Genomic DNA, 20974 nt, shown 5'->3' on the forward strand with positions numbered 1-20974 from the left:
TAGCGTTCCCTTTAAAGTTTCCCCTAGTTATTTCAAGGAGTTCCCAAGGGCTTCATCAAGTATTGCAAAAGGCTGTCACTTTCTTCCTCTTCTGCTCTGACCCACCTTGCTGATATTTTCAGCTGCTGCTTCATTCTCTACAGATATTGAGCAGGCCCTTCACTTACCCCTAGGCACTGATGGCCCTGTCTCACACCATCAGTATTTCTCCAGGCTGCCACTTGCTCAAAACGGTGCCTCCCATAGGAAACTGTGGCAGTCCTGATGTACTGATCTTCAGGATGCAAAAGAGACACTTCTCTCAGGACAATGTATTTTGTGTGGAAGTAATGGGAATGACACTCTTCTTTATAAGTGATATTTATTTTATTTTATTAGAAATAATAAAATCTTTCAGAAAGGCTATTAACGTGTTTTATTATGCTATTATTTAATTTCATATTTTCTTTATTTTTCTCTCACCTCCTCATCTCCTTCTCCTTATTCCATCTACTGTATGTATCCTCCCATATTTCTCTGCATATGCATAATAGTCACATATAACATATATCATGTAAGTGTAAACAAAAATAAACATACCTAAATATATTTTTCATTAATTTTATAAAAGTGTAATTATGTTAAATATTATTTCTGAAACATCTTGCTTTTCCCAATCATGCAATATTTTGTGGTTCTTCCAAGTCTGCTTTTAGAGCTCCAAATTATTACATCCTTCTTTTTTTGTAAGGCTTCACTATATCACCTCATGTGGATGCATCGCAATTTATTCACACATTCCCCTACTGATAAGCCTTCATTGTTTCTAATTTTTCACCATTATAAGCAATGCTCAACCACCATTTTCCATATATCTTTAAGTCCTGGTGTTTTATCTCTATGAGGTTCAAAATTAAGAGTAACATTGCTGGATCAAAATGTACACTTATTTTCATTTGAATACTTGCTGGTAGATTTTTTTAAAGGATGCAAAAATTTACAATCAGTCAGCAATGTATGAGAGTATACTTTTTCTCACATCCTGCCAGCAATGGTTTTTAAAATTCTTGCCAGTCCTACGAGTGAAAATTGACAATCACATTGCTATTTTAATTTTGTGTTTCTAAGAAAAGACAAAGCATTTTTTTCATGTTTCTTGTTTTTATTTTACTGATTTGGATTTGTTTTACTAAAGAGAGCTTCCTCAAACCCTTTGCTCAATTTTTGACCATTCTGAAATCAGAACTCTCTATGTATTATAGAGATTAACCCACTAGCCTCTAAATTGCAAATAATTTTTCATATCTAATTTTCATCTTATTTATGCCATATGTTCCTATAAAAAATGTTTAGATTATGATACAGTCATAAATTACCATATATGTCTTTTCTGGACTTCTTCCCTACTCCTTGCCTCTAGATTGTACAAATAGTCTTTCAGATTAACTTGCAGAAGGTTTAATGTAGTTTAATTTTCTACACTTAAATAATCCAAATGAAGTGCATTTTTACACATAGAATATAATAAACTGTAATATTATTTTCTTCTAGATGGATAGTCATTTTACCTGCACTTTTTTTCTTAAACAACATATTCTTTACCTATTAACTAAAACCATCAAAATCATAGTTAATTATCATGAATCTTGCAGTCTGCTTCAGGATTCAATATTTTTTCTCACTCTTCTTTTTGTCTGTTAGAATTTAAAAAAACTATGCAGATTTGATTGTAGTTTTATGTTATGTTTCAATGCCTGATCAGGAAAGTCTTACTACTATTTTTTAAATTCCTTGGCTATCCTTGGATATTGATATTTACCCATGATTTTAAAGAAAAAAAAATGTATCTAATCCCAAACGTTCCTCTCCATAAAAAATATTTTTGAGATTTTATTTAAAATTATGATAAATTTACACATTGAGTTTGGGACAGTTTCTATTTGTACTTTTCTTTCCGTAGATAAGTATTCCCATTTGTATAGATCTTACTGGATATTGTCTAAAAATATTTTATACTTTTCAGCTGGGCGCAGTGGTTTACACTTGTAATTGCAATACTTTGAGAGGCCAAGGCGGGTGGATCACCTGAGATCAGGCGTTCAAGAACAGCCTGGCTCTACTGAAAACACAACAATTAGCTGGACATAGTGGCAAGTTACTGTAGTCCCAGCTACTCAGCAGGCTGAGGCAGGAGAATCACTTGAACCCAGGAGACAGAGGTTGCAGTGAGCTGAGTTGGCTCCATTACACTCCAACCTGGATGACAGTGAGACTCCGTCTCAAAAAAAAAAAAAATATATATATATATACACACACACACACACACACACACACACACTCACACACTCACACACTTTATTAGGTCATTGATTTACAAATACATTTACCTGTAACCAAAAAACTTATTAAATGACCATATTAGATCTTTATTTACCAAGCAGTCTTGGGCTGTCTAGATATTTCAATCATACCAGAGAAATAATTTTGTGTACTACCTCCCAAACTTCAAATAATTTTCTCATTGTCTTTCCTACAGAGTCCAATAAAATATTGAATAATAATGATGATAGTGGTTAACTTCGTGTCTAGCAGAAATAATTTTAGTATTTAATTGTTTAGAATATTTATATTCCCTTTTAAGGACCTATTTTTATTATATTCTTATATTTCTCTTTTTCTAGTAAGTGTGGCCATGAGATTTATTAAATGCCCCTTAGCAATGAGTTTTCTCCTTTAGTTATTAACAAAATGGATTGTGTTGATAGATGTACTGATATTAAGCCACTCTTGCTTTCCTGAATTAAACATTACTTGGTCCGAGTATAATTTTTTTCATAGATTAATCATACTGAATACTGTTAAATTTATAATCTTTGCACCTATGTTTTTAATTGAAATTTACTTACAGATTTTTTTAAAAAAAAAACATGAATCAGGTTCTGATATTAAACCTACCTAGTCTTAATAAAATACACTTCAGAAGCTTTCTTTTCTTCTCAATATAGTCACAGTCATACTGCTTATGTACCAGTGTTTCACAGATTTCTATTACAATACTCATGAAAGGTGCTTGAAAGAAATAACTGCTTACCACCTAGGCTATGAGGCTGTGGGTCAAATGTAACTGCCTAAATTTCTACTTCCTTATAATGAGTTTCCTAACATCTTCTGAGCAGACATCCATCAAAACAGATTTATGTGGACATGTCAAAATTCCAATCTGTGGACTCAATAGGCTCAAACTATATCTGCCTTGCAACTCACTCAACCACTCTTCTCAATAGTATCCCATGATGTTTAAAAATGAAACTGCTCACTATTCAAACACTGATAAGATTTTTAAAAGTCATATTTTTACCAGAAAAACATATCTATTGTTTTTGGACATGTATAGTAATATTTCAGAAATATAAGCTACAAGGATAATCATTAATATTTGTAACAGTGGTTGCACAGGCAGGAGGGAAAGGAGAGGAGATTGAGAAGGGGAACATAGAGGACCTTGACTTTATTTATGATGTTTTTTGCTTTGAATAATATCTGGGTGGGGGGAACGCAGGTGTGATCTTATTCATGTGACCTCTCTGCATGTCCAGCTATTTCACAAGAAAACTGTTCTGTGTCTCCTTATGTTATCATCATGCAGCTGTCAAGAAGCTCATGCGATGTCTTGCACTTTGTCAACCATCCCACAGACATTTGAACAGGTGTCTGAGCAAGTTGTCTCAAGTTGTCTCAGCTCTGAGGACCTCAAGATCCACCTATACTCAAATTCTGGATGAGTTGGCCATCTTGGGAAGCAAAGTGTGATCAGTAAGTTTCCAATCTGACATAACTTCTAAAAATGTTCAAGAATTCAAGTACATGTGGGTTAAGACAAAAGAAATACTTTAGAAAAAAACAAGTATTAACTCAATTAGATTGTAACAGCTTCGGCCGGGCGCGGTGGCTCAAGCCTGTAATCCCAGCACTTTGGGAGGCCGAGACGGGCGGATCACGAGGTCAGAAGATCGAGACCATCCTGGCTAATACGGTGAAACCCCGTCTCTACTAAAAAAAAATACAAAAACTAGCCGGGCGAGGTGGCGGGCGCCTGTAGTCCCAGCTACTCGGGAGGCTGAGGCAGGAGAATGGCGGAAACCCGGGAGGCGGAGCTTGCAGTGAGCTGAGATCTGGCCACTGCACTCCAGTCCGGGCGACAGAGCTAAACTCCGCCTCAAAAAAAAAAAAAAAAAAGATTGTAACAGCTTCACTAAATTACATTCCAATGAATTACAGTCATGCATTGCATAATGATGGGGATAGGCTCTGAGAAATGTGTCATTAGGAGATTTTGTCATTGTGTGAACTTTGTAGAGTGTACTTACACAAACCTAGATAGTACTGCCTACTACACACTTAGGTTGTATGAAATAACCTATCAACCCTTGGCTTCAAACATGTACAGCATGTGACTGTACTGAATACTGCAGGCAGTTGTAACACAATGGTAAGTATTTGTACATCTAAACATATCTAAATACAGAAAAGATACAGTACACCTATAATACTAGAGTCTTACAGGATCACCATTGATCTTATGGAATCACCATTGTAGATGCGGTCCATCACTGATCAAAACATCATTATGCAGTGCATGACCATATATCTTTTGATTATAATGTCCTTTATTTTTATTTAACTTTTAAGTTCAGGGGTTACACATGCAGGTTTGCTATATAGTTAAACGTGTGTCATGGGGGTTTGTTGTACAGATTATTTTGTCACCCAGGTATTAAGCCTAGTACCCAATAGTTATTTTTTCTGATCCTCTCCCTCTTCCCACCCTCGACCATGCAGTATTTGGTTTTCTGTTCATGTGTTAGTTTACTAAGGATAATGGCCTCTGGCTATATACAAGTTCCTGCAAAGGACATGGCCTCATTCTTTTTTATGGCTGCATAATATTCCACGGTGTATATGTATCACATTTTCTTTATCCAGTGTATGGTTGATGGGCATTTAAGTTGATTCCATGTCTTTGCTATTGTGAATAGTGCTGCAATGAACACATGAATGCATGTGTTCTTATGATATAACAATTTATATTTCTTTGGGTATATACACAGTAACAGGATTGTTGGCTCGAATGGTATTTCTGTTGAGGAATCACCACACTGTCCTCCACAATGGTTGAACTAATTTACACTTCCACTAACAGTGTATAAGCGTTCTTTTTTCTCTGCAACTTTGCCAGCATGTTGTTTTTGACTTTTCAATTATAGCCATTCTGACTGGTGTGCGATGGTATCTCATTGTGATTTTGATTTGTATTCTCTAATGATCAGTGATATTGAGCTTTAAAAAAAAAAAAAAAAAAAAAAAAGCCATTCTTGAATGCTCAGTGGAGGTAGAGCTCAGTATGAACTTAGGCCAGCATTCCATTACAGAAAAACAGGGTAGCGTATGCTTCTCTATCTAGTGATTATTTATGATAACTTGTCCACCTCTGAATACAGAACAGGAAGTGGTCTTACTGAACCATTATATTTAATTGAAAAAGAGAAAACTAATTCTGGATATTGTCATTTTAAGCTACATTAAGCAATTTTTCTGTAATTTACACATTTGTGGACATGTAAGTGCGAAAGTACTAAAACTACAATTCGGTTTGCCTTCATAAAATAAGAATGAGATACCTCTCAGTCAAGCATCCATTCTGCCACAGCCAAGAGATTTTATTTATTTGCGTATTTTTTATTTATTGACTTTTGAAAATAAATTATGGTCTTATTTTAAAATTTTACTGTAAATTGACAAATTATATACTACTATGTGATGTTTTGATATATGTTCACATTGTGGAATAATTAAATCAAAATAATTAACAAATAATCATCTCACATGGTTGTTACTTTTTTGTAGTGAGAATATTTAAAATCTTCTCTTTTAGCAACTTTGAAATATACCATACATTATTACTAATTATAGTCACCATTCCGTGCAACAGATCACTAAGGCTTATCCCTTTGATCAGCATCTCCCCTTCTCTGCACTTTCTTCTTCACAAATACCTCTTTGAAAACCACTATCTTCTCTGCTTCTATGAGTTCAGCTTTTTAAAATTCTGCATATAAGTGAGACCATGCAGTATGTGTCTTTCTGTGCCCACCTTATTTAACATAACATATTCCAGGTTCATCCTTGTTGTCACAGGTGACAATTTTCCTTTTTAGAGATGAATAGTATTCCATTGTGTACATACACCACATTTATTTTATCCATTCATCCATTGATGAACTCTTAGGTTGCTACCATATCTAAGCTATTGTGAATAATCTATTGTGATAATGCTACAATGAGCATGGGAGTACAGATACTTCCTCAATATACTGGTTTGAATTTCTTTGTATATATACTATTAAAGCAAACTAACTATGGCCTGAGAAGGACTTCATGCTTCTATATTTGAGTCCTTGTGGATGAACTGCCACCTAACTTAATAGGTAGACAGGACTGAAAACCTAACTTAGGAGTATGCACCTGTAACAACAGTTGAGTCTTGGCCAACCCCAGCAGCCACTTCAACCACTTAAACACTGCTGAGTATTCAAACCGTGCTCAAATAAGGCAAATGCCTAGCTATAACTAATTCAGCTGTTTTTGTACCTCACTTCCAATATCTCTATGCTACATCCCTTTTTTTGTCTATAAATCTCTTTCCACCATGTGGCTGCACTGGCATCTCTGAATCTACTGTGATTCCGGGGGCTGCCCGATTCGTGAATCATTCCTTGCTCAATTAAACTCCTTTAAATTTAAATCGGCTGAAGTTTTTCTTTTAATAGATGGTATCAGAAGTGGGGTCTGAGTAGACCTTCTAATGACCCCCAGAAGCACTGAATGAACAAGCAAGGTACCTACTGGGCCTACTTGTCTCCATTGATCTCTCAGGGCAGCTGGGGATCGTGGGTAAGTTCTCTCTTGGATTTCAGAGCTCTACGGGTTTGTGTTTTGAGCTCTCTGAGTTTCTTTGAGCAAACTTCTGTTCCAAACCCAGTTTGGAAGTCACGACAGAAAGTGGACTGGGTCCAGGATGGGATTTGATCTGGTAATTAACTGGCTTAGATCCAGTTAGAGGCCTCCTACATCTGACTGGGTCAGAAAGAAACTGGTAGTAAATGGTAATATTGCAGTGGTTGTAAAAATTTGTCTATTAAAAATTCATGGGGATTTTTGTGTTCTACTCCTTTGTTCATTTTTCTTGCATGCTTATGTAGGAAATATCATTGGCTAAGTCATCAAGGGAACCTGAGAAAAAGCTAGTATTTTAGGTAAAAATGGGGTCCTTAATTTCTAAAAAACTGATTTCCTCTGGTGTATACATTAGGCCCAGGAGGCAGCAAAGTCTTACAGAAAGGGCAAAATCTTACTAACGATAAATTACAGTGGAACATTTTAAATGAACAACAATGTACTGAAGTTCATTAAAAAAAAAAAAAGAAAGAAAGAAAGATTTTCTTTTGTGTTGTGGTTGGCCCTCAAGGTTATATAGCATGGCATGCAGGGTTAGGTCACTAGGGCCACTCAGGGAAGGGAACCCAGAAAACTGATATGCCAACAAAAGAGTAAAAGTTCTTACCAGTCACATTTCTAGCCTCTCTTTGTGCATACTGGTTGAATGAATGGTAAAAATCACGGTTTATATCCTCTGTTAAGTTTTGATTAATGGGAAAAAGGATTCATGAGGTAATGTTGAATCTGTAGTGAATCTGGTGTGCTTCGTGTGTCTTTCTGTATTGTTCTATCATAAAGAGGGGTACCTTAGGATAGAATGTGGGCCTAGGTCCCCATAAGCCCACTGTTCAAGATGGCCCAGCAAACTGGTCAGTCATGTCCTTGGGAGCATGACATTGTAACCAAGTGGCAGTACTTTCTCTTGGCCTCTGCCATTTTACGACAGCAGCCCAGGTTCAGTCCTGGCTTAGGGAATGAACACTATCTGGTTAATATCAGTGTGACCTTTATTATTTGTTGATTGTCTTCCCACTCCGCGAACAACTTCCAAGTTCTCTTCTTAAATCTTCCTTTCTCTGAGCTACCTCTAAACATTCTAGATTCTATAAAAAATGCCTACCATCTCTTTGAAAATACCTTGCATACGTGTGGTTAAGTTATAACCTCAGTTGAGACTTGTTGGTTTCACCTGCAAGTCTAAAAATCAAGGAATATTGGCCACTTGGCAAGGCTAAAGCTAGGCAATAAGAAATTTAAGAGCATTTTTAAAGGACTGCTATGGTCAAAAGTCAGCTTAATTAGAAGTGGCTATCCAAGTGATAGGTATATTTAAAAGGCCTTTTTTTTTCTCTTCTTGGATCTTGTCTTTCTGGAAAAAGGGTTTCTTTTTTTTCTTCTCAGTTGACGAAATTATTTTTCTCCATTTTGTCTTGCCACTCTTAATGTACACATGAGAGGCCCTAAGATAACTTCTAGTAGCCTGGGACTCCTTAGAAAAAAACAGAGGAGGAGCCACAGAACCCATTTTGGGAAAAACCTCTGTTTTCCTCATGGAACCCCAGGAATTGAAAGTGAATAGATCCCTCTCAAAGTCTAAGGCTCTGTTCTGTTTTGTATTGAGTTATCTGATGTTTTTGACTTTGGCAGGTATTAGAGATTGCTTTGCATTTTGAGAGGGTTTTAATTTAGTGTGCAATAAATAGGTAGAAAATATACATTTAGGGATGGGCTAATAAAAAATGGGCTGATTGGCTTTTGGCTGCCATGCAGTAAAATGCACAATAAAAGAATTGCACTATCTTCTCCTTTTGGAGATCCAGGATACAATGTAAAAATGAGGCCCTCAATTTTGGAGATCTGTTTTGCCTTTCAGCTGTGCCTTATTATATTAGGCTGTAGAAACTGCATATTTTCCTAAGCCTGTGTTTCCAAGGTCTCCACCCTAAAGCCAGTAATCCAATTAAGAAACTTAGAGGCCCAGCGAGGTAGGTCCGTAATCCCACCTGTAATCTATAATCGCAGGATTTTGGGAGGCTAAGCGGGGCGGATACAAGGTCAGGATTTCAAGACCAGCCTGGCCAACACGGTGAAACCCCGTCTCTACTAAAAACACAAAAATTAGCCAGGCGTGGTGGCAGGTGCCTATAATCCCAGCTACTTGTGAGGCTGAGGTAGGAGAATTGCTTGAAGCTGGGAGGTGGAGATTGCAGTAAGCCAAGATGGCCCCACTGCACTCCAGCCTGTGTGACAGAGCAAGACTCTGTCTCAAAAAAAAAAAAAGAAACTTAAAAACTAGTAAATGAAAAATCTTACAACTACTGGCTCTTCTTCTTTCTGTGCAGTTATATATGTGTTGTGTATATAATGTTTCTATAAAAGAGCTCTAATTAATTGGCTTAAAGAAAAATAAGCACTTAGATAAAATATTTTGAAAGAAAAATAAAAACTATAATGCCTTTTAGTTCATGTGACTTTAGTAATCTTTGGGAAATAAGTTTTAAAGATTGTTAGCAAAAGTAAGTCATTTGGTCTAAATTAGGCAGATCAGATATTAGGTTTGTTGAATACCCTAAGATCATAAACTGCATCTTTGACTTTTGAAAATTGTTCAATTTACTTACTTTGGAGCCTTGGAGTCTAGACAAGGCATGAGGACATGTGAAGAGCCACATCCCTAACTATGCTGGAAAGAGTCAGACCTTATCTGCACCTAGTACATAATTAAAATAATTTGAGATTTTTCACCAAGATTAAAAATTGCTAAGAGTTACCGTGATAACATGTAATTGAGACTACTGAAAACATAGTTTTACATGCAAGATGTCTGAGGAGAGTGAAATGTGTTTTTGGTAAAAGATTATAAAAAGGCATGGGGATGTAAATTTTTGCCTAGTTTAGAGGATGAAGGGATTGTTTTAAATTAGATAAGATAATGTTAAAAGTTTGAACAAGTTGTGAAAGGTTTGTAAAAATTAATCTTGTAAAAAGAAACCCTATGAGGACACTTGGGTAAAGTTAAAGGGGTATTAAGTTTTTCTGTAAATTGAACATTGGAATAAAAGCAAAACAGACCTTTTTTAGAGCACTGATCTGCTCCTTCACAAGAATTATAAAGAATTATAAAATGTTTATGAGACTCTCACCACATGGTCAAACTGATTAAGACTGATACATTTTATCTATAAGGTTTTATTAAAAATTGGGGATTCTATTAAGAGTGGACTAATGCAAGGGTGAAATTTGGCTTTTTCTCTTGAACAAGGTTTTCATGTAGTATTAGAAGATAATAAAAATTTTGTTTGTTTCCTTTTGAATAAACTATCAGATAAAGAAGGGAAAGACAAGAGTTTGGAAAGCTAAGTCTTCCCTCTATCAGTGAGGCGGAGCTTGCAGTGAGCCGAAATCGTGCCACTGCGTTCCAGTCTGGGTGACAAAGCGAGACTCCGTCTCAAAAGAAAAAAAAAGGTCTGTATTGTATTCCATAACTCATCACAGAAAAAATCATCCAAATTGAATATATTGGTGTAGTGACTTATAAATTCCTATAACAGTTTATAACCAATGTTTGGTTTGTCAACCCATATTCCTGAGAAAACAATCAAAGCTTCAGGTACATTTGGTTGCCTTTTGGGCCATTTAAACATTTTATAAAGGAATTTTATTCAATTGTCATTTTCAATGCATGTTTTCTGATTGTATAAAAGCTTTCCCATGGTAGAGGGCTGATGTTATAAAAGTATATTATTATGCTACAGTGTATTTTCAGCAGGAAAAGAAAGCTTTTTATGGTTCACCGAGGACAGTCAACCCCTTCACAATCTAGAACCCAAAGACTGAATCTTCTGAGAATATCAGAGAAAGACTGCCTTTGACATCCACACTACAGCAAAACTGCAGGACTATGAACCTTGGATTTATAATCTCACAACTGAGAATGGTCCCCCCCGTACTGTTGGCACTGTATACCCACTGGAACCTCCTTAGTTAAAGCTAACAAGGAAAGTTTCTTCCCAGAAAAAGATGGCATCCCTGATGTGAACAGTTTTTCCCAAGATCATGGATAAAGACTTCTACTATCATAAGACTCTTATCTTTGAATATTCTTTCCTTGTTTATGCCTCTATGAACAACAGAAATGAAAAGGGAGTCTGTTATGTGCACTTATGGGCTATACTTTTATTTGTGAAGGATTTTGCAGCCAGCCTTATAAATAGATAACCTTATACTTTGATAAAGATGAAGGCCCAATATAGATGAGAAACTTTAATGGTACATATGTTGCCTCATAATCACAGTCAGAAACGGAACATTGGTTCACTCCTCCTAACCCACATCATGAGTTAAAAAGAACACTGCCAGGAGGCTTTCACTCTTCTAGAAGGGCATCATTTGTTAGGTCTATTTTCCATGGTTGGAGTAAAAGAGGCAATGATTAGAAATGTATCCCTAACAACAATCTCTATAGCAGATTCTACTGTAAAGGCTATAGTTACACAACAGACTTTAAATTCTCCTGTCAAAGTTATGCTAAATAATACAGTTGGCTAAACAAAAAACTATCTGTGCAGCTGCTGACAACTATGACCTACAGAGAAAACATTGGGTATTATAGCAATTCAGTTGTAGGAGATTAACAAAAAGGCCACTAAGTTAAGCGAGTAGACTATTTATCTACATCATTCTTTATCTGGTTTTAGGTGGTTTGTTTTTTGGGGACCCTGGGTAAGGAGCATACTCCAAACTCTTAGTATTACCCTGAAGTTTTGCTGTAGTATGGATGTCAAAGGCAGTCTTTCTCTGATATTCTCAGATTATTACTCTTGATAGTTGTAAAAATAATCTCCCTGTATTCTCTCAAATATTTCAAATGTTTATATGCACCCATCTCTAAAATGTCAAATGGTCTCTTTCCAACTGGAATGACAAGAGCTGAAAGAAATGTATGACCATGATGACATTTAACTTATGAATGGCATGCCGAGGCTGAAAACCCCAAATGATGGTAACTCAGAGTGGTGTGAAGGCCCTGAGTTTTGGTCACACTCTAAGTGAAAACCTGACCCAAAAGGGGGAATTAAAAAAAAAAAATTATGAGAGGCCATTGTTTTGGACTGAAGTCATGCACTAGGACTCAACAGACCAAACCAAACCAAAATAGAGTCACTTATGCTAAATATAACATAATCAAACTAAGATTTTAAGGAGACACATAGAACCTAGAACAGACCAGGTTTGGTTTTTCTCCTGTAAACAGGATGCTTCGGCATAAGGAGTTACCCTCTATTCAAGTCCTTGCTCCTACCTTTGCAAAACTCACTGGTCTACTGTTTATGAGTGGGTTTACGATGATAATCGTGACATTAATGACTAAAGTTTTGATCAATCTCTCAAAATTGAGAAAATGACCAAAAAGGAGAAATTGTTAAAGCAAACTAAATATGGCCTGAGAAGAACTCTGTCTTTCTATATTTGAGTCCTTGTGGATGAAATGCAACCTAACTTAATCGCCAAGACTGAAAACTTAGGAGTATGTGTCTGCAACAATAGCTGAGTCTTGGCCAATCCCAGCAGCCATACTTCAACCAATCATACACTGCTGAGTGTTCAATCTGTGTTCAAATAAAGCAAACGCCAATCTGCAACCAATCCAGTTGTTCCTGTACCTCACTTCTGTTTTCTGTACACCACCTCCCTTTCCTTGTCTATAAACTTTTTTCCACCATGTGGTTGCACTGGAATCTCTGAATCTGCTGTGATTCTGGGGGCTGCCTGATTCTGAATCTTTCATTGCTCAATTAAGCTCCTTTAAATTTAATTTGGCTGAAGTTTTTCTTTTAACAATACCCAGAAGTGGGATTTCTGGATCATATGGCAGTAGATCATATGGTTTATGAGAAACCTCCTTAGTGTTTTTTTCTGTAATGATTGTACCAATTTACATTCCTACCAACAGTATTCAAAGGATCACTTTTCTTTATACCCTTGCTGACACTCATTCATTTTTGTCTTTTTGACAATAGCCATTCTAACAAGTGTGAGGTGATATCTCATTATGGTTTAAATTTGCATTTCCCTGATGATTTGTGATGATTAGCATTTTTTTTTTTTTTTTTTTTGTATACCTGTTGGCCATTTGTATATTTTCTTTTGAGGAATGTTTATGCAGGTCCTTTGCCAATTTTCTAATTGAGTTGTTTTCTCATTATTGAGTTGAGTTACATACATATTTTGGATATTATCCCCTTATCAGATATATGGTTTGCAAATGCTTCCAATTCATTGGTTGTCTCTTCACGCTATTAATTGCTTCCTTTTATGGGTAGAAGCCTTTCCGTCTGATGCAATCACATTTGTTTATTTTTACTTTTGTTGCCTATGTTTTTGGGGTCATAGTCAAAATATCTGTGCCCAGACCAATGTCACAGAACTTTTCCCCTACATTTTCTTCTAGTTCCTTTTAGTTTCATGACCAAAGTTTATTTTTTAAAAAATTTATAATTAAACTTACTTTCGTTTCTAACATCAAAAAGTCAGTCTTTCTCCATGCAAACATCATTATTTCCTTGTGGAAAGTGTCAATGCTTATTCTTTCCTCTGTTGTGAGAGTCCCAAACAGAAAGCAAACATAAGTTTTTGAAGAGATGATATAGAACAACTACTGTGTGAGTGCACATAATAGTAAAAAAGAGAGGACGGGAACATGACAGAAAGGGAGAAACCATGTGAAGAGCATCAGCAGAGTGCAGCATACTTTGATATGTAAATTCCAGAGAAAAGGAAGTGAAAGAGGCAGAGATGAAAATGCAAATGTATGGATAGTAGCAAAAATGCTAAAAGAAATCACTTAAATATGTAATACTTCTGCTTCTGCTTAAAATATTAAAAGTTGCTAGAGACTGTTACCCCCATTCTAACACTGAGAAGTCAGGCACACTATAAAAATAATAGTTTTTGTTAAACTCATCAGGAAACTGAGTTTAATAAACCAAAATAAAAAATCCAAGAGTTGGCAGACTTTTCCCAGACCTTTCTTCAAAAAATTAAAAATAGAACTACCATAGGATACAAAAAATCACACTTTTGGGTATTTATCCAAAATAACAGAGCAGGATTGCTAAGAGATATTAGCACTGCAACATTTCTTGAAGCACTATTCATAATGGCCAAGATGTGGAGACAACCTAAACATTCATCAGTATATGAGTGGATAAAGAAAATGTGGCATATAAAATGGAATATTATTTAGCCTTAAACAATAGGAAATCCCATAATATGTGCCTAGATGAAACCTGAAGACATTATGCTGAGTGAAATGAGCTAGTCACAGAAAGATGCATTATTCCAATTAGGATTGTCAAACTCATAGAATCAGAGAGTAAACCTGTGATTGCTGGGAGCTGGGGAGAGGGAAAAATGAGGAGTCGCTAATTAATTAGTATAAAGTCCCAATTATGAAAGACGAGTAAGTTCTGGAGAGCTGCTGTACAATATTATCCCTATAGTTAAAAATACTGTACTGTATATTTAAGAGTATTTAAGAGGTTAAATCTCATGTTAAGTGCTCTTACTACAGTTTTTTAAAAAAGAGGGATTAACCACGAATAAAAAAAAAATGATAAACTGGACTTAAACAGAATTAAAAATTTTTGTCAACAAAATGTATTATTAAGGAAATTATTAGTCTAAGCCAAAGACTAATAAACTCTTTAACACTTATATACAATAAAAGCACTTGCATCCACAATGTATGAAGAACTCAACAAGAAATAGAACACTTTTTTAAATAAATAGGCAAAAGACTTGGATACTTCTTTTTTTAAAAAAAAGACAGATGAATGGCCAGTAAGCCCAGGAAAATGTGCTCAACATAATTAGTCATCAGGCAAATGCCAATTAAAACCACAATGAGATACCACTTCATACCCACTAAAATAGCTAAATGGAAAAGATTGGCAATATCACGCGTTGGAGGAGGAACTGGAACTCAAATTACTAGGAGTAGGAGTAAAAAGTCATGTAATCAATATGGAAAATAATTTGATAGTTTCTAGGAAATTTAAACATGAATCTGTACAATCTAGAAATTATACACCTCAGTATTTACTAAGAATAAAAGCACATTTTCATACAAATATTTGCCAACATATGTTCATAGATGTTTTATTCATCATTGTCAAAAACTGGAAGCAACCTAAATGTCCATCAATAAGAAAGTAAATGGACAAATTATATGATAACAGACTGCAATAAAAAGGAATGGGCTAATGATTCATGCAGGAAATGAATTAATCTAAAAACATGTTGAAGAAAAGATACTAGATGTAACAGTGCAAAACTATATGATTTCATTCATATAAATTTCAACAGCAAACAAAACAGGTCTATAGGAAAGTGTTTGCCTCAGGTTGTATGGGGTGGTAATTGGCTGGAGAAAGGCAGAAGGGAACTTTCTGAAAAAATGGAAACGGTCTATATCTTGCCTTATGAAAGTGACATGGGCATATACAATTGTCAAATTCATGGAACAGAACAGTTAAGATTTGTCCAGTTTGTTACATATAAATTATATCTCAATTTAAAAATTATGTCCTTTGTAAATAAATCCCACTTATCAACAAGGAAAGTGAACTTAATTATAAAGGGTAGAAACATTTTAGAAGCCTCAGCTCCCTCTACATGGAATCTGCAAACCCCCTTTGCAAACTATGTCACAGTGAAGACAGAAGCATTTCCAAAGGCAGAGGCTGAGTGAATGAGGAGGTTGAAGGAACCACGTAGTACACATTTTAAAAAAGGAAAAAGTAAGGCCTATGGAACAAAAGCAAAAGTTTGAGACATAAACTCAGGTATTTCACAACAGGTAATAACAGCTATTTTTTCTATGAATTATTGACCACTTCATTATAAAATTTATTTGGACAGTTTCAATTAGTGATATATGCTTAAGTGCCTAAAAATTTTATATATACGTTTTTCTCCTCTAGCTGAATACTGACCTTGCTTTCATAATTGATCAACTTTTAAGCTTCAAAAGAAATGTGCGGCCGGGCGCGGTGGCTCATGCCTGTAATCCCAGCACTTTGGGAGGCCAAGGAGGGCGGATCACGAGGTCAGGAGATCGAGACTATCCTGGCTAACACGGTGAAACCCCATCTCTACTAAAAATACAAAAAAGAAACTAGCCGGGCGTGGTGGCAGGCGCCTGTAGTCCCAGCTACTGGGAAGGCTGAGGCAGGAGAATGGTGTGAACCTGGGAGGCGGAGCTTGCAGTAAGCGGAGATCGTGCCACTGCACTCCAGCCTAGGCAACAGAGGGAGACTTCATCGCAAAATATACATATATGTGTGTGTGTGTATATATATATATATATACACACACACACATACATATATAAAATATTAAACATAGTGCTTGGCATATACTTAGTATACTAACAAACTCAATTTGTTTTTCCTTACCTACTGTACCATATCTTCTGGATGAAGAAGAAAGCCAACTATCAGAATTTGTATTTCAATACGTATAGCTAGACTTAAGCTTCTTAAGAAACCAAATTAGAAAATCAAGTGAAGTAAAAATAAATTAAATGCAAAATATTATCTTACATAGAAAAACATAAAAAATGAACTGGACATTACTGTCTAGGGAACTGCTCTAGAACTAAACTACCCTGGGCATATAACACAACACACATTATGTAATATGCATATCCAATTTTGATAACTTTTTCTGAAAGTTTCAAATACAGGGTTGCTAATAACTGGTAGTAAAAAATGTCTTAGGACTACATCCCTCCCTGAGAAACATTCAGTGTCTACTGGATACCAGATTCTGTCCTTTAAGCAAAGAATTTAACAAGTTGATGGTACAGCAAGCATTTATTAGTCTCAGATCAAAAAGAGGGGAGTCAATGTTTACTTCTGCAAAATAAAGTAGAAATTCAAATTTCTACCATGGGCAAAAATCATTTTGTGACCTAATTATATGTTTGCAGATTTGATGGCTGTCCTCTGAGGGTGTTGGAAGAGCTTTACTCATCAGTATCTTCCAAAGCACCATGTTGCCTGGGAGGAATGGGAAAAAGAGACAACATTTTATGGTGATGTTCTTTTCATTTCTAAATTTCCTCTTGCTTTTTTCTTGAGACGGAGTCTCACTCTGTCAAAAGGCTAGAATGCAGTGGCGTGATCTTGGTTCACCGCAACCTTTGCCTCCCGAGTTCAAGATATTCTCCTGCCTTGGCAACCTTGGCCTCCGGAGTTCAAGATATTCTCCTGCCTCAGCTTCCTGACTAGATGGGATTACAGGTGTGTGCCACCACGCCCAGATAATTTTTGTATTTTTAGTAGAGACGGGGTTTCACCATATTGGCCAGAATGGTCTCAACCTCTTGACCTCGTGATCCACCCACCTCAGCCTCCCAAGGTGCTGGGATTACAGAGCCACTGTGCCTGGCCAATTTCCTCTTGCTTTTAAGTTTCTGCTCTAACATATGAAAGACTCAGAACCCCACAGCTTAACTCTATAGGGCTAAACATTGTAAATGATGTCCTGAAAATACTTTTGTCTATGTTTCAGTTTCCAGCAGTTTTAAAATCAAGCCTAAAATTAGTATACATCCAGAAGATATCAACTTTACTATATGAACTAGGGTTCTTATAGCCTAGCCAAGAGCTTCAATTTCAGGCTTTAAAATTGCCATCAGACAGTGGAACATTATGGCAGTTCATCCTGAGAAAATAATTTCCTTATAGTGAGAAAAATAATCAAAAGATCATACTAATCCTAATACATAAAGATCCGTCACCCCATGCCCCACCCCTCCCCCACCTTCTAAGCATTCTCTGCCTGCCAAAGAGGGAGACTTAACGGCAGTGAATGGGAAGGATGAAGGATGTAGTAGAAGGAAACTATAGTTATTCTGAATCAACACTTAGACTCTTCTCATTTGTTATGATGACTAATTGCATTTCTGCTGAAGTTACTAAGATAATCAATCCTAGATCCAGCATTTTAGAGGAGCACAGGAACAACTAGTTAGTGAGGTAATATCTGCATCAAGAGCACAAAGACCATCATTTCTCTTTAAAAACATCTAGTACGAATATACATGCAAATGATATGAAATGGCAAGGTAACATGTTTATTTCACTGGTTATCTCCAAGTAATAAGCTCAATAGAGAAACACAAGCAATTTAGTATTCAACCAATATAGAATATCTGATCATCCTGAGTCTAGTCTGATCAATGGCTTGCTAGGACCAAATATTTAAACTACCTTAAAACACATGCACACAATTTATTAACCTTCCAAAACATACAAATATTCACAATCTCATTTCTTATGCCTTAAGAACATTATGATCTTAAAATATTTAGGTTGTTAAGTCCTTATAATTATAAGCTGTAACTATAAGCCACTTGCTGCCTTCCTCTATCACTTTAAAGAAAAACTTCAGAAATGGAAGAAAGGGGCAAGGATAAAGACCACATGTCTATGGGAACTATTAGCATATTAATCTACTGTGTTTCTATTTACACTTCTATCACCAGAGCTAATTATTAGCTATGTTAAGGAAGAGGTTATGCCTTAATTAACAGTGCTGGGTAAATGCAATCTGGTTGTATTTCTTAAGTATGTTCAAATTTCACAAGTGTTATTTCACAGTAGGGGTTCCAGTTCATTCCATACTTTTATGCTATAACACCTCTGATCATGGAAGAAAGTCTTTAAAAGACCCCAAATACTTAGTTTCCAGAACTAAAGTCAACAAAAAGCATAATTAATGAGTAAATTAGTTGTTTATCTCCAAAGTATTAACATTCATGCACATTTTAAATGAAAGAGATTGAAGGGGATAGAAACACATTTGGCATGAAAAATTTCTAACTCTGATACTTCTAAGTACTTCACAAACCCAAGAGTTTAGGGGCAACATTTTCACTTCTGTAGCACAGTGTTCCTATAACTCAGCCCCTTCCATACCCCACCCTATCTATGTGGGGAGAATAACATTTAATTAGGTGCTTTGCAGAACATAAAATCCCATAGTTTCTCCTTTGCTTTTCCTTTAGTCCTGATCATTTCTCTGCACAGTTGCATCACGCACTCCCACCTTCCACATGAACCATACCTCCCTCCTCTCCAACTTTATGATTCCTTCGCCTTTTCCTCCATTTCTCTCTCTTCTCTGGCAGAAGGTTGAAAACAAAAACAACAACAAAACAGCGAGTGAGAGTTCTGGGCATAATTTATCAAAGCTGGTCTAAATGTCCCAGCCGCAGTCTACTCCTTTTTCATGTTACCTCAAAAACCAAAGAGGTTGGAAAAGACAAAACTCCCAGGCAAATATTTTTCAGTTGCCAGTTTTAACCCAAATTTTTGCCTTTTTTGTTCAAAGAAGTAATAAACAGCAAATGTAGGGCCACTTGAGAAAAAACAAAATTAGTAAATATAGAAAACTATTTTGGTTAATATTCCCTTAATTGATTTTTCCTATTTATAAGAAAGCATGAGCAGCTGCCAAAACAGTAACAGCAATAATAGCAGCACCTTACCCTTATTAATTACTCTGTAAGAGTAACGCTTTACATATATTAATTTAATCCTTACAACAATCCCATTGGGTAAATATCTTAAAAGATGAAACAGGGGAACCAAGAATTTCCTCTTCCAAAGTCAGTAGATGGAATGGAATCAGACAATATGGCTCAGAATCTGCCTTCTTAAGAATTGTACCAGATAGCCACAGCTGTTTCCGTTCCACGTACATATGCTGTGCATTTATTTGAGTCTTTATTCCACAATTTTAAAGAAATAAATTTTCTGGGGCTGACATGCATAAAAATTCCTTCAATACAAAATATTTTTTCCATTAAATGTTCCCACTATTAGACTAAGTTTTGTGGTAAAGAATGGAAAGAAGAGAAAGTCATGAACAAAACAGAAATGCCAAAGTGAGGGCAGAGTTCAAAGTGACATTTTCCCTCTACAAGGCACTGTGGGATTCCCCAGGTCCAGCAGCATCCCTTAGCTTCAGCCAGAACTCTCCTGGAACCCACTAGCCCACCTGCCATTAAAGAGTTTACTGCCTCGTGCTATAATATTGACCGTCAAGTCTCTCACAGCTCCCTGCCTTGAAGACACATACAAGTTCATGCTAATGGAAGAAATTTAAAGCAGAGAACTGCCTTCCCCTTTTCAGCACCTCCCAAATGGCATTTTCTCCTGTCCAAGAATTTTAAGAGCGTCCTCTATAGAGACTGAGTACTTATCTTAACCAGGAGGGATGATTCAATTGGAGGAATATGCAGACCAGTTAGGAAGACTGAAGAATCTAAGACAAAAGACCATTGGGACTTTGCCTGGCCTTCATGTAAAGACAGCAGTTAAAGCTTCTTCCCAGTGTTTCCAATTACCTTCTGTTTGCTTTGGTGCCAGTAACAACATCAAGAAAAATGTAGTCAGTTTCTCTCTATACGCTATGTAATGCATTGTAAAAGTAGAGCACTTTGTCAATCCCCTATTTTAGAATAATTACATACCAAGAAAGTTTTAAATATTCCTAATTTCCATTTGTTTCTACCCACAATATTACCACTCTGCTTAAAACAACAACAACAAAATGTAAACCAAAAGATCAAGTCAGCTCTCCTGAAAAAGAAAAATCTGTTCCAAAAGCTTTTGCTCCTAATCAATTGCCAATTTGGAAACAAGTCAAACAAATTTGGGGAAAAAACACTAAACGATAAACATAAGACAATCATGAACACAGTGCAAATATCCTCTTTGAAAAATGTCAGTTACATAAAACAGCCAACCGTGTGGAAAAGCATAACTTTTTCCCAAAGAAAGAAAGAAGTACCATTACTTACGGTGTCATGAGACTTATCCTTGACATCATAGACTGTTAGTTTTATTCTGGTCTCCTCATAGATGGGATACTCAGATGGGAATGTGACACCAGTCAAAAACAGTGGGTCTCTTGTTCCCTGTAA

At 36.1% G+C, this 20974-nt stretch overlaps 1 protein-coding gene across 5 annotated transcripts in view; it reads right to left on the minus strand.

Annotated features, from left to right (window-relative positions):
• Positions 1-20974, minus strand: part of INPP4B (inositol polyphosphate-4-phosphatase type II B) — an 865488-nt gene that overhangs the window by 355990 nt on the left and 488524 nt on the right. For all 5 annotated transcript variants that reach the window (XM_033215351.1, XM_033215352.1, XM_033215348.1 and 2 more), the window contains one exon: positions 20852-20968. In XM_033215351.1, coding sequence (XP_033071242.1) covers positions 20852-20968 — 117 coding nt within the window. The remainder of the gene's footprint in view (positions 1-20851; positions 20969-20974) is intronic.

The sequence above is a fragment of the Trachypithecus francoisi genome, unplaced genomic scaffold, assembly GCF_009764315.1.
Source record: "Trachypithecus francoisi isolate TF-2019V2 unplaced genomic scaffold, Tfra_2.0 Lachesis_group1, whole genome shotgun sequence".
NCBI lineage: Eukaryota > Metazoa > Chordata > Mammalia > Primates > Cercopithecidae > Trachypithecus > Trachypithecus francoisi.